A 14,637-nucleotide genomic window follows, 5' to 3' on the forward strand; every position below is an offset into this window, starting at 1 on the left:
TTGTCTAGTCTTATAAAACAAGTAGATTGAAACATGCCTCACCCAACAGCAAGGCAAAAGAGGTATACACTAGGCAGCAAGAGCCACAGAAATGCTCAGAGATGCTGCCAATTTCAACGTGTCTGCATGCTGTGAGCACTGGGTGAATTTCGAGCACACTCCAGGACAGACGTGGTTTGACCCATATGGGTAACAGCCCAGACAAGAGCCATGTTAGCAGATTATTAAAACTGAACCTGTGCTTTCCTCACTTCCCTGCTTGTTCGAAAGAAAACAAAGAAAAAGTGGGACTAACGGGAATGTCTGTCTTCGGGTCTTCCCATCACCTGGGAACTTGAATTCATTGAGGAAATAGCCTTTACAGAGAAAAATCAATACTTTGGTTATGTCCAACCTTCTTCCTGGAGATTAAACTTTCTCATCAACTTCTATTTCTTACCTGCTTCATGATTTAGCGTTCTAGCTAGAAGCAGTTAAGTGTCAAAAAATCTTTTTTAAACGTGACCCTGGAATTGTAAGCAAAGTGGAGGAAGACTGGTAAATCTGGTTCCAGGCAGAGCAGGATGCCCAGGGCAAACATTACAACCCTCTATAATTACCTGGCACAACAGAATTTTCTAGTGGTGTCTCATTAGGTATTAATGACATGAAATAATTACTGCTAAAGTGACCTTTTTGTCAAGGGGATATAAACAAGAGAATCGTTTAACACCAAAATAACACGGTAATAAGTGAAAATTGCATCTTGATAGGATTTGGGCGTGCGGTGAATTCCAAAGCACGATTTCCTTTTTATACTGGCTTGACTGTAAATGACAAGCGGCAAAGACTGTTTTCAATATGTGGCTTATGCTTCTGCAGTATGTCTTACGAGGTCTGCTTTTAAAAACTCATTGACGAACTGTACTTTTATAAAGATTTTTAGTGGTTCTTTGATGCCCCGTTGGTAACAAATACCTTTGCTCATGACTTCCTGAACAGTAAAACCAAAAACTACATAATCACATGGTTGGAGGGAATGAACTGGTGTGAAGAGCAGAATCTGGGTGATGCAAACTGCTGAAGGCTGATGGCTTATCTACATCTAACTTGGAAGATATTTAAATGCATTCATTTATCCTACCTCAAAGAGATTTAGCTGCGGTTGCTGAATTGGTACAGGTGGGGGCACTTATGAAAATGACATTCCTACTATAAAGCCAACACTAATTGTTGAATATAGTACCACCCAACGTATGAGCTAAGCATTGAAGCTACTGAATGCTTATAAAAGTACCTCCTAGTTCTGATTATTTAGCTGCTGCAGGACTATATAAAAGTTATATATGTAAGGCAGTAACTGGATGAGATCACTATTATTTTTTAACCAAAAAGTTGGCCTCACTTTTCTCAGTCTTTCTTCAACAGTGCAGCTGTAACATGGATACAAGCCTTTTAGTTTGCAAAGCATTTCTCATGCAATCATCCTCATCCCTCATTTGCAGATGAAGTAACAGAAGGTTGTGTTGTCTCAATAGCTTTATCTCTGGATTCTGATGTTAGGTTCAGAACAACGTATATTTCTAAAATGATGAAGGCAGATTAAAAGCAAGGCCTTTCCAATTATTCAAATGTTTATTGTAAGCTCTGCCAAGTCCTGGGGTTTAACCGTTTTTAATGAGAGATTTTGCAAGGGCAGTATATGAAATATACCCTCGCAACTCCTGCTAGAACATGTGGCTTTTCCTAGCTGATGGACCCAAGAAGGGAACAGCATGGTAGATGGTGTGCAGCCAACAGGGACTTGCGTGTGGTGTATCAGATGCCAAACTCCCGTCACCAGCCTGTGAATCAGGAAAACAGCAGAGAGAGATGTATCTGTCATTTCTAAGAGACATCATAAAGAAACTGGCTGAGACTGTGTAGAGAAAGGCGGTGGAATATAAGATACAGACTTGTCATTTGTGCTAGAATTGACCACAATCTTACAGCTGAGAGACACCATTAGAGCTCATCGACTCACAGCAGTTGATTCGGTGTTGTGTGTGTTAGCATGTAAAAACTGATCGGGGAGTGTACTTGTGCCCTGGAGCATGAGAATACCATTTCACAACAGCTGTTAGGGGGGTGATCAGGGTGGTAAAATTCTACATCCATTGCACTGACTGGAAGGTAGAGGCCTGGCTACTAATCTAGGGCTATTCAATCCATATACATGCACCTCTCAAACAGGTGTAGATAATTTTATACAAAGGCAGGAGAGGAAGGGAAAAAAGCCACTCAAAGCTTCAGTAATTCAATAATTTATTCCTCTAAAAAAGTGTGTAAAAGTATATAGCTCTCATCCACAAGGTATATATGAATGACATTTAAAATGGAGGCCTTTTATTATTGTTTCTTTTTATCAAAGTCTTTTAGTGTACTGTACCAGCGCTATACTGTAGTTATTTTTTTAAATGAACTTCACATATTTTTTGTATTCTTTCAAATTGTTTGCTATATATAAAAGAAGCTCACTGCAAAATGCTTGAAGGAAAAAAGGAAACAAAAGAAATTCAGAACTTCCCAGAAATGTACAGCTTTTACATTTAAAAAAGGTTCTGAAATATACATACAAGCATGCTGGACAATCCCACCCTTTTCCCCTCCCCATTTCCCCTTTTTTTGTTCAAACCATGGTAAGAGTTCTGATTTCTGCAGAATTTCCAAAATTAAAAATAAAAAAAAATAAAATAACTTCTCACTCTGTAGCAAATCCAGGGCTTGTACATTTCAGATTAATTCAGTAAAAAACTCACAAGTAAAATAATGCATATTTAAGGGAAATATTATACAGACTTTTTCACACAGAAGTACATAATAAGATTTTTTAAAATCTATTGCCATTCATTTATTTTTGCACAAAAACGTATAAATATGTCACCAGCTTTTCTTAACTTAAAAAACTTAAATAAAAGACACCAGATGAAAACTACCCTTTGCTGCCATTTTTTTTTTAAGTTTTTTTGTAGGGGTTTTTTATTTTTTGTGTTTTTTTTCTTTTTCTGCTTAGAATTGGGTTTCTAGGGAAGAAAAGCCCCTGCATTAAAAACAGCCCATTTAAAAAAAAAATTCAAAGTTCTGATGAATTCCGGGAAAAAAGCAACCCCAAAGTGGTAAAAGATTACAAATATCTACTTTACAATTTGTCTTCTCACCAAGATAATTTTATACAAGTTTACAATCTTCATCTTCTTATGCTCTTCAAAAGGCCTTGAGAATTTTCCTTTCTGATTAAGAAAAAATAGCACTGCAATATTTTTAAAGTCAATTTTACACTGTACACATTAGATACAAATGGTTTGATATATCAGATTTTTTATCCTATACATTGCGAAAGTCAACCCCCCCCTTCAATTGGTGGTACAGAGAACAAAATTATCCATTTACAAGTTACTTCTCTGCTTTCACATTCCCACCACACAACTTTTTTTTTTAATATAATGTTTTAAACTTTAGATTATTTCAAGAAAAATACTTTTACAAAATCATATCAATTATTACATTTTTCCTTTTTCGTTAATAACCAGGACATGGAAGTCTCTTGGAAGAACTTTTAAAATTTGCATGATTCTCTCCACAGATGACAAGAGCTCAAAGGCCTGGTCACAGTGGCTCCCGGGAGGCCAGTACACACCCACTGTCCTCAGACAGAAACACATAACACAAGGGTTAGAAACAGGGTTTCAAAGACAACCCTCTGGGCCAGGAATGAGGAGTCATAAAATACTTCAATTAGCCATTAATGCTTTAAAAAGGCATTTTTTTAAAAAGTCCCACCACAAAGGCTCAACTTCAAGTACTAATTTAATGGTTAAGTTGTAATATTTCTTTGAAATAATATTCCTATGGTCCAGAAAAAATTCACCATATTTATAACTGATTTCATGAGCAAACACTTTCAACTGTTGTATGTACATAAGTCCCTTTTGATCTAATGAGAGGAGAGACCTGGCTTCCGATAAGAATTCACTAGAAAATATATTTCCGTTGTGACTATATAAAACTAATTAAGGTACTTGCCTCCATGGCTCTGAGTTGAGCTTGACTGCCTTCTGTATAAAAATGTTATCCTTCATGAAATGCTGGCCACTTAACATGGCAGAACTTTTAAAATCCAGTTTGTTGTTAACAAAACCTACTGCTGGGTGGTTTTGAATATATTACTTTTAGGCATGATCTCCCCAATGTGTTTTTACTCCTTTTCCGGCTTCTAGGACAGAGGTATGTAGTCAAAGAATCCTATGGTGGATCTGAATTGGGTTTCAGCTACTGTACCTGGTCCTTGTGAATTAAAAAAATAAAGTCACAAAAACCATATGACAAAACAAATTAAAATAAATAAACAAAATGAAGCTGTCTCCAGACCTTCTGCATTGACACACAGGTTTGAAGTCAACCAAAGCACTCATGCCAATCTGGATGGGAGCACTAGGGAGACAGAAACCCCAGTATGAAACCATGTACTTGAGCTGGTTCTTATTTTTAAACAGTCCCAGATTATGGAGTTCAGGTAACCCACAGGCCATACACCAGTAACTAGAGGATTTCATCCAAAGGGCTAGACTGCCCTCAATTGTATACAGAGGCTGAAAACACAGACTCTTGTGCAAAAGGACACTGTCTCTTCTGTTTCCCGCTGAAAAGCCATCAACCACCACCACTTCCTGGGGACCAGTGGTTGGGGCTACACACACCACCGCACTGGCTGAAAGTCACCACTTATGGAAGTTTCCAGGTCCATGAGAGAAGTGTCAAGGAGTCACTCTGGTAATGAACACTGCAGAATTGACATGTGCCTGCTGAGAAGGAATCACAGTGCAGGACTGTGGAGAGTGGTCTGAAGAAAATGATGTGGGTTATTTGCAGAGTGTAGCAGGTTCCTTGGACTGAGGTTGCAGGGAGAAGGAACTGAGCCAGAGAGAACAAGTGCTTTTCCAATTAAAGTATATTCATGATGGCATTGTACAACTGAGTGAGCACCACAAAGTGGACGGGAAGGCAGGAAGTACGGTCCTGGGTGGCCGGATTGCACGTGAGCCAGGACAGAGCGTTGTACTGCTCCAAAACAAACCTGCCAAAGAGAACACACAGAGCAGGGGCGTGAGCCTCAAGAGGGAAGGCTGGTTCTCAGATTCTAATACATTCCAGATCTTAGCAGGAAGGAGGTCTCAAAGGCATTCCTTAACTTGCCCCAGGCTCTTTCCCTCATCCTTTGTCTCATGTTCCTCCTTCCTTCTAGATATGGACTATCCAGTACAGTAGCCAGCAGCCACACATGGCCATTGAGCTCTGCCAGTGAGGCCAGTAGGAACTTGCGTGGACTGCAGGTAAAGTAGGCACTGGAGCCCAAACACTTAGGGCCCAGGTGCAGTGGCTCACGCCTGGAATCCCAGCAACTTTGGGAGGCCGAGGTGGGGGTGGATCACCTGAGGTCAGGAGTTCAAGACCAGGTGGCCAACATGGTGAAACCCCATCTCTATTAAAAATACAAAAATTAGTCAGGCGTGGTGGTGCATGCCTGTAATCCCAGCTACTTGGGAGGCTGAGGCAGGAGAATTGCTTGAACCTGTGGGAGGAGGTTGCAGTGAGATCATGCCACTGCACTCCAGCCTGGGTGACAGAGCAGGACTCCGTCTCCAAAAAAGAAGAAAAAGAAAAAGAAAAAAAGAAAAGTATGTAAAATATTTCATGAATATTTTTATATTGTTACATGTTGAAATAACATTTTGAGTATATTGAGTTAAATAAAATATATTACTAAAATTAACCAGTTTCTTTTTACTATTTTAACGTGGCTAACAGAAAAATTTTAATTAGATTTGAGGTTCACATTGTATTTCTATTGGACAGTGTTCCCCTAGGGCAGCAGTCTCCAACCTTTTTTGGCACCAGGGACCAGTTTCGTGGAAGACAATTTTTCCACGTGGTGGGGGATGGTTTCAGGATGAAACTGTTCCACCTTAAATCATTAGGAGTCTCATAAAGAGTACACAACCTAGATCCCTTGCATGTGCGGTTCACAATAGGGTTTGTGCCCCTATGAGAATCTAATGTCATTGCCTGACAGGAGGCGGAGCACAGGCTGTAATGCTCGCTCGCCTGCTACTTACCGCATGCTGTGGGGCCTGGTTCCTAACAAGGCATGGACGGGGGTTGGGGACCCCTGCTCTAGGGGGCCTGGAAGCCAAATTTATGTTGATCAGGTTCTTTATTTTTATCCATAACTATAATTATACATTAATCTATAATGTATAGTTTCCTATCATTTCCTAACCATTTAAGAGTTAGAAAACATTAGAAAAGGCCTGTATATTTTCTCAAGGTAGATGAAGAATGCCTGTGGCTTGATTAATACACACTTCTGGAATGCATTTCTCAACTATGTCATTTATGTTCTAGTCCATTTTTAAAAAAACACATAATCGGTGGCTCATGCCTGTAATCCCAGCACTTTGGGAGGCTGAGGCAGGCAGATCATGAGGTCAGATCGAGATCATCCTGGCTAACACGGTGAAACCCCGTCTCTACTAAAAATACAAAAAATTAGCCGGGCATTCTGGCGGGTGCCTGTAGTCCCAGCTACTTGGGAGGCTGAGGCAGGAGAATGGCATGAACCCAGGAGGCGGGAGTTTGCAGTGAGCTGAGATCATGCCTCTGCACTCCAGCCTGGGTGACAGAGTGAGACTCCATCTCGAATAAACAAAAATACATAATCTATCTCAGGAAGCATAAAAAGTGTTTTCAATGTGAGGTGCTTTAAGAGTTCCAGACACTGTCTTCTAACTATCCACCCCCGAGATCTGACCTCTCTTCATCACCATGAAGTGCCTGCTCTGAACAGGAAGCAAAGGCAACTATAAATGCCTATCACTGCCTAACTGAATCCAATGTATTACACCGCCTGTCCCATGCAGCTATGAGGGACTGCAGCTCTCACTGACTCATCAGATACTGTATCACTGCACAAACGGCAGCTTCTTTTCTATGAATACCACACTTAGATTAAAACACCTTGGAAAGACAACAGTAAAGGAATATTGTTTCAAATTGCACTGCTATGATGCCTAGGTTGGTATCTACCTTAAAACATCAGACGTGGTTTTGGAGTCAAGAGGGTGTGGAACCCGCTGAGAATTCCTGGCAGGCAGAAGTTCGTCTGTCTGTGCTACTGAAATGTGGTGATGCAGCGAAGCCTGGTGAAAAAACAAAGAGAGTTACCTCTCTGGTCTAGACAATCACAGTGCAGAAGTGAGGGAGGCCATGTCTGCCAGAAGCAGATGCTCCCAAAAGTCCGTAGAAGTCAGGGTTTCTGTGAGTCTATAAATTTTAACCTGCTCAGTAACCCCCAAGGTAATCCCAAATAACTTCTTATCCTAGAGTTGGAAAAAAAACAAAAAAAGCAAACTTTTTGGGCTTTTTTTTTTTTGTCTACTACATTTTGTTTCTTCAATGGAAATAGTCTAGCACACACAAAAATACTATAATATATAATAAGGTCCCATGAATTGATATCGCCAAGATGCAACAATTATCAATATTCACCACTTTTCTGTTTTCATTTTCTTTTTCTGAATTAAACACAAATATTACCATCTCTATACAACATTAAAAAAAAATAGCTGGGCATGGTGGTGTGTGCCTGTAGTCCCAGCTACTCAGAAGGCTGAAGCTGGAAGATTGCTTGAGCCTGGGAGGATGAGGATGCAGTGAGCTGTGATCGCACCACTGTGCTCCAGCCTGGGCAACAGAGCAAGACTCTGTCTCCAAAAAAAAGAAACAAACAAACCAACCCCCAAAAAACCCTCCCCACAAAAAAACAAATATTGTATTATTTTGCTTGTAAAAAGTCAGTAGATATCTCACATAAAGACCTTTAAACATAACAGTAATTATCACAGAAAAATTAACAATGATTCCTTAATATTATCACCCCATCTGTAGGATAATGAGGAAGATAATGCTCCATTATCTCAAAAATGTCTTTTTATATTTGGTTTACTAAAATCATGAGCCAACATGATCTGTACATGACAAATGATTAAAGGCACGAAATGTCTACTGTCCCACTTGAAGTCACATGATTCATCACTGGGTTCAGGTGATACCAGCACACTACATTCATCATAAAGTTCCTCGTCAACTTTTCACCTAATGGTTTTGGTATTACTTTACATGGAAAGGAGAGGAAATATATAAATGCTTCTTTCTCTTTATTTTTGTATTTTTCAGACTGAGTTGATGCTCTAGCAACAAATGATGACTGATTTTTTGTTTTCCAACACAATTATGAACCAAGGATTTGTTTCATTCTATCACTGTCATCATTTTTTTTAATGATCACACTGTCCCATCCTATCCCTGGACAACAGAGCTGCCCCCTAAGATGGCTCCTGAGGCCCTGCTGGACCATAATAATCTTTGGTAACTTTCTTCCTTTTAGGTGTGACAAGATGCCTCAGGTTCATTGTGAATACTTCCTGCTTCATATCTGGAATCAGTCATCTCTTCAAAGAACCACAGTTCCTTTAAGTGACAACGGTGTGCAGGAACCACATTCGTGGCAACAGAGGTGTTTATTGCTGCTAAGCTTTTTCAGCAGACAGAGCTAAAAAAATGTGTATACTTTTTTACAGAGGAAAAATAAATCTATGCTCATATCGATAATTCTAATTCAAAATAAAGAACACATGCATTTTTATAAACCTTCTTTGATTTTATAATAGTATGTTAAAGTCATTAGGAAAAGAACATTGCCTCACTGTCTAATAAGTTTTTGGTTTAATTTCCATCGTTTCTTTCTGAAAATATACACAGCTATGTGTGTATGTGTATATGTGTGTGAATATGCATATCTTATAGATTACTCCATGGTAATCTCTACTCCACAGAATGATTACATAGAAATAGTCTCCATTTTGTTGTAGATGATTAATATTTCACTGTCTGGATGCACCACAGTTGATTCAATCAGTCCCTCACTGATGACGATTAGGTTCTTTCTAGTCTTGGACATATGTCATTTTCTGTTTTGGCAAAGAACCTTTGGGCTATTCCTTAAAGGTGGGATTGCTGCCCTGAAAGGGAAGTGTGTAGGGCTATATCATTCAGCAATCCCACCAACACCAGGGCCTGCTCCCCACATCTGGCCAACACAGTATGTTGCCAAATCTTTGTATTTTTGCCAATCTGTGGGCAAGAGATGGATTTCATTCTAGGTATTGTTGTTTTTAACATAAACTGCAAGTAGGGGATCTTTTGTTTTGAACCCTTGAAATTGGGATTAAAAGGTTCCAAGAAATATAAAGGAAGGAGCAAGTGTAAATGTGCGATGTTTTTAGCTGACTCTTACTCTTCTCTAATGAAGAATGCGAAGAGTCCCTGGCAGGGGAGGAAGAGGATGGCTGGTCATTATACCTTCGACACAGGCTTAACTTTACTGATAGTGATGCAATATAGACTTGGAGAAAGACCATCACATTGAACCCCATGCATCCATCCTAGATTTACCCTCTGGGCCCCACTGTTTCCTCCTTGGGCAACAGTGATTCATTTCTTTGTGACATGGTTTTGGGTCCTCCTAAATTCTACTCTCCACCTACAACTGTAATTAAAATTTCCTCAGAGTGTAAGTAGATACAAGAGAAAAAAGGAACAGAATAAGATTATGGTGACTAAAACTGAAATTTCTAACCAAAATTAAATTTAAGCATAAATCACTCATTCCTTGCAAACTTCTAATATGACACCAAACCAACCTTTAAGAAGAGAGGGCACTGGTTTTGAGCCTGGGGACATGATGACCAAAACCACTGGGGAAGATTCTCAGCTTTGGCAGTTGATACAAAATACCCAAGGGCCAGGGGCTGCTGCTTTAGCTCCTCTGGTGCTTCTCTAGAAAGAAGACGCTCACCCTGGCTCTGAAAAACAAAAATCCCAAAAACATGATCAGCATTTATCTTAAAGCTTGAAAAATGAACTTTCTTCAGTTCACTCTGCACACTGCAGTGAGTGATCCCCTTTGTGGCAGCATCTCACAGAAAACAACAGGTGATTGAGAAAGGTAAGCAGGGCCGGCATCGTCTTTGCTGCACACATAGAGAAGATACCAGCAAAACTGACAGCCTCAGTCAAGTAAGTACAGATTTATTTGCTTGGGTTTCTTTTCTATGGGATGTAAGATCTATTTCATGGCATTATGATGTAACAAACTAAAATGGAAAGATTACAATCTCTGACAGCAGAAGGCTCTACCACACGCAGGTGCTCTTTCACCAGCAACCAGCCAAAGACACACAAGCGCACCAGCCTGACCAGGACAATGTGACACCAGTATGTGCACAGCACAAAAGGTCCTGAGCTGCCAGTAGTGCAAGATCTGCTCACAGAGAAGCCATGTTTTCATTTGCAGCATTCCCCTTAATAAGAGACTCCTGGAAGAGGCTATGTTTTGCTGCAGCTGACACTTTTCTTATCTTTAATTCTTTTAGCTAGCTTCAACAATTGAAAATGTACCTTTCATGCAAGCAATAAGTAATGCATTTGTTTTTAAAAGTCTCTGTTTATGCTGGGTGCGGTGGCTCACACCTGTAATCCCAGCACTTTGTGAGGCTGAGGCGGACAGATCACTTGAGGTCAGAATTTCAAGACCTGCCTAGCGAACATGGTGAAACCCCACTCTACTAAAAATACAAAAATTAGCCAGGCACAGTAGTGCACGCCTGTAATCCCAGCTACTCAGGAGGCTGAGGCAGGAGAATCCCTTGAACCCAGGAGGCAAAGGTTGCAGTGAGCCAAGATCATGCCACTGCACTCTAGCTTGAGCAACAGAGTGAGACTCCATCTCAAAAAAAAAAAAAAAAAAAAGCCTTCTGTTTGGAAGGAAAAAATAATCTGCAGCTACTGCATCAAACTGTATCAATTCTGAGTTGGTTAAAAAAATAAAAAATTTGCTGCCACTTTGAACGCATTCTTTTCCCTGCTGTAATGTCTTAACTGGATATCAAAGAATGTTTAATGGTTCAGAAAAAGGAAATGCTGAAAGCCTCTTGGAGGTCACCTGGCTGTAGGTGCTCAGGATTGAAAAAGGCCACCTGGCTAGCTTCAGAACAGCACTGTCTAAATCATGGCATTGAATTAAAGACTTTAGTGCTTAAGGCTCCAAAAAAGGGAGAAATACAGGATATCTCTGTTTCTTACACAACTAACATTACACTTCAATAACCAATTCTTTGTTAATGCATAAACTGAATTACAAAAACAGGTACTGGGAGGTAGTTGCTATTATTCCATTTCACAGATAAGGTAACTCAGGCTAAGAGAGGTGAAGTTAGCTTGTCCAAGGTCACAAAGCCCGTAGGCCCAGAGCTGCAATTCAGAGTTGTCTTTAACAGACTGTGGGGCATGCATTCTTAGCTGCTATGCTACTTGCCTCCAGAATTCAAATTAAACCCAACTTTAAAAAAATAGACAATGTAACATTTGTGTTTTTCGTTCCTATCACAACCATTTCCCATGAACAAATTACCATTAACTGGTAAGTACTGCAAAGGAAACAAAGACCCTTAAAACTCCTTCCTTCCAGAAGAGGGTAATAGGGGCAGGTATAACATGGGAACAATCTGAGATGCCCTCCTCTGGTCTTACCTGCTCTGTGACTAATCTAAGCTATAAACCTTTTTTCTCTCCATCGTCTAATAAATTCAGTGCTGGGAATAAAAGTCCCCCCCCGCCCCCGATGAAAACTGAAGTCCTTTATGTCCATCTTTGTGTCTAAATAAATGAGTGTGAGCAGGCTGCTTATGCTTGTTCAGTCTAAGATACCAGACATAGCTATTTTTCAAAGTCTTAACTCCCCAGTCTCATAACATTTTAAATAAACAGTACAATACAGTGATGCAGCAGGAATCATCTAACTGAAGCAAAGTTACCACAAGCTGTGGCAGAACCCTCTAACTCTTAAATCTTCTGTTGTTCATCCACCTCCAATATCCCTGAGATATTTAAAGATGAAACCAGTTGTAAGCTCTGGTTTTTTCCTTAATACTCTGGCGTTAACCTGGACACATCTGTAAAATCAATCTCCTGGCGGCTCTTGCCATTCCTGCAGGTTGGCTAGAAAGAAGAAGGCTGCAAAATGACTAAGCCAGGACACGCAAAGAACACGGCAGGCTCCTTTCAGAACAAGCCATCACCAACGTGTTCTTCAATCAGCACAATTACTCTGCATGTTGAGTAAGTACGGTTGTTGTACTAATCTCTTAAAAGCCACTATTTTGGCAAAAAATAAAACCATTAAAAAACTGGGAAGCAGCAAGCAACTAGAACTAATTTTTGCTAAGAAAACAACGCATAAAAACCCTTGCATCTGTAATAGGACTATTCTTCTGATAAAACTTATTCATCAGAAATAATAACACATTTATTTCAAATTCCTGCCTTCTATTCAAAATGGAACCATAGTTAGTTTCCCACACTTATTTCTCTTGTACCAAGGACCCAGACCATCAAGAACTGTGCAAGTAGGAACAAGATGATCAGATGTCCAGTGGATTATCTTCCTGAAGGCTATGGTTGTCTTAAACAACGTACTCCAAATCATCCTTACCCGACTATGCTGGAAGTGAGAGCCCACACCAATTCCAGAAGGAGAGCCTGGGGAGGGTACTGGGGAAGAGTTGGGAGAGGAATGGAGGTTCCCAGTCATTAATATGCCAATATCATTGTCCATATCATCTGGGAATGGAAGGTCAACAAACATATCATCTAGAGGGAAGGGGGGAAAAAAAGCACAAAAATTAAAAAGATAGTCCATATATCAATATCATAATAATCCAACTTAACCTATGTCATGTTTTGTTGGCATATGGCTATTATGGACACACACTGTTAATAACTTAGATTCAGTTAGGACCTACTGAGTGCAAGCTATTACAAATTATTCTTTCATTCTGTACTCTCTCCAATGATCTCCTTATGTACAGTATTAACAGAATGCAATAAAGAATATAACATAAAAACCTACACTCTGCATAGCCTCCAAAGACACATAAAAGTATGGTAAAAGAGCTAAAGCAACAATTTAATCATTAAAATTGACACCATTCAAAAACACAGTAGACTCCATCTATGTATCCACTTAGCATCTAAAACACCAGAGGCTGAATGAATGCATGTTAATGAGTGTGAACTTGCCCTGAAAATGGAGACCTATTCCAAAAGCAAATCAAAGCACAATGTTTTTCTCTCTTTTTTTTTTTTTTTTTTTTTTTGAGATGGAGTCTCCCTCTGTTGCCCAGGCTGGAGTGCAGTGGCACGATCTCGGCTCACTGCAACCTCTGCCTCCTGGGTTCAAGTGATTTCTGGCTAATTTTTGTATTTTTCATAGAGATGGGGTTTCACCATGTTGGCCAGGCTAGTCTCAAATTCCTGACCTCAAGGGATCCGCCTGCCTCGGCCTCCCAAAGTGCTAGGATTACAGGCATAAGCCACCATGCCTGGTCCAGCATTTTCATTAAGAAATCCTCCCCGACATTATAAAAGTAAGGTACACTCACGGCAGAAAATTTGTAAAGAAAAGTATAAAAAGTGAAAACCATCACCTAGAACCCAATCACCATGATCATTTTTTTCTATGATTCTTTTATTTTCTCATATATTTGTTATTCTATTGTAATCATACCAGATATAAAATTTGGTATCCTTTTCCTCATCCCATTTACCATAAATAAACACTGGTAGGTGTTATAATTTCTTCAAAAACAATGCAAATGGATACTGTGTTGAGTGTTTTATAGTTTATAAATAATCATCTTTTTAAACAAATACCTTAACAGATATTCAAAAATTTCCATTAAGAATAATCAAATAAGGGTTTCTCTATAGCAAATTAGATTGCCATAGACTAGCTAAAGGAAGGTGCTCTCTTCATATTGCTTAGTACTTCATACATTTCAAATCACATCAGCAAATATTTATTGAAAGAGTGGCACCTAAGTACAGAACAGTGCCATGCAGGTATTATTTTTTGCCTTTAATGAAAAATGGAAGAAAGTTAATTGCCCAAACAAGGAAAATATTTATTTGGTCTTGCTAATTGTGCAGATAAATCAAAGCTTTAAGACCAAATAGATTCTCAAACCTTCTATCCCCTCTTTATAGTTCCTGGGTTGTTTATTACAACACAGAAAAGCCATGCGGCAGCCCAATGATTCCATACTCCGGCTCTGCCCTGCATGAAGGTGAGCACTATCCATACAGGTCTTCTACTCACCATTGTTGGGGCTAAACCCATCTTCATTGGGGTAGTTGGCTGGAGCCACCTGGATGGTTGATGATGTTGGGAACACCAAGATGTGTGTACAAGAAGCATCTTGAGGGGTGTTGAGCTGAGATGACTGCATGTTCAGTGCAGTACTTCGGCCAAAAACAGAGCCCATTGTGACAGCATCTTTAAAGAAAAAAATAGAATTATATCAATCAATGAACAACCCCAGAAATGAGGTTTTCAGAGGGCCTGATCTGGAGTGGTATGAGTCTGATGAAAATGCCATGATAAATACACATTCAAAATTGAGTCCAATTGTTTAAATATCTTCAAAGAAACTGACTCAGAGCACA

The 14,637-nt window shown here is 39.6% G+C and overlaps 1 protein-coding gene across 4 annotated transcripts in view; it reads right to left on the reverse strand.

Annotated features, from left to right (window-relative positions):
• Window positions 1-2,266: 2,266 nt before the first annotated feature.
• MED13L (mediator complex subunit 13L) overlaps window positions 2,267-14,637 on the reverse strand; it is a 319,642-nt gene continuing 307,271 nt past the window's right edge. For all 4 annotated transcript variants that reach the window (XM_054664662.2, XM_003313951.7, XM_054664664.2 and 1 more), the window contains exons 27-31: window positions 14,291-14,467; window positions 12,626-12,783; window positions 9,777-9,938; window positions 7,102-7,214; window positions 2,267-5,092 (exon numbers count right to left, since the gene is read on the reverse strand). In XM_054664662.2, coding sequence (XP_054520637.1) covers window positions 4,960-5,092; window positions 7,102-7,214; window positions 9,777-9,938; window positions 12,626-12,783; window positions 14,291-14,467 — 743 coding nt within the window. In that variant the 3' untranslated portion in view covers window positions 2,267-4,959. The remainder of the gene's footprint in view (window positions 5,093-7,101; window positions 7,215-9,776; window positions 9,939-12,625; window positions 12,784-14,290; window positions 14,468-14,637) is intronic.

This window comes from Pan troglodytes, chromosome 10, assembly GCF_028858775.2.
Source record: "Pan troglodytes isolate AG18354 chromosome 10, NHGRI_mPanTro3-v2.0_pri, whole genome shotgun sequence".
In the NCBI taxonomy this organism is placed as follows: domain Eukaryota; kingdom Metazoa; phylum Chordata; class Mammalia; order Primates; family Hominidae; genus Pan; species Pan troglodytes.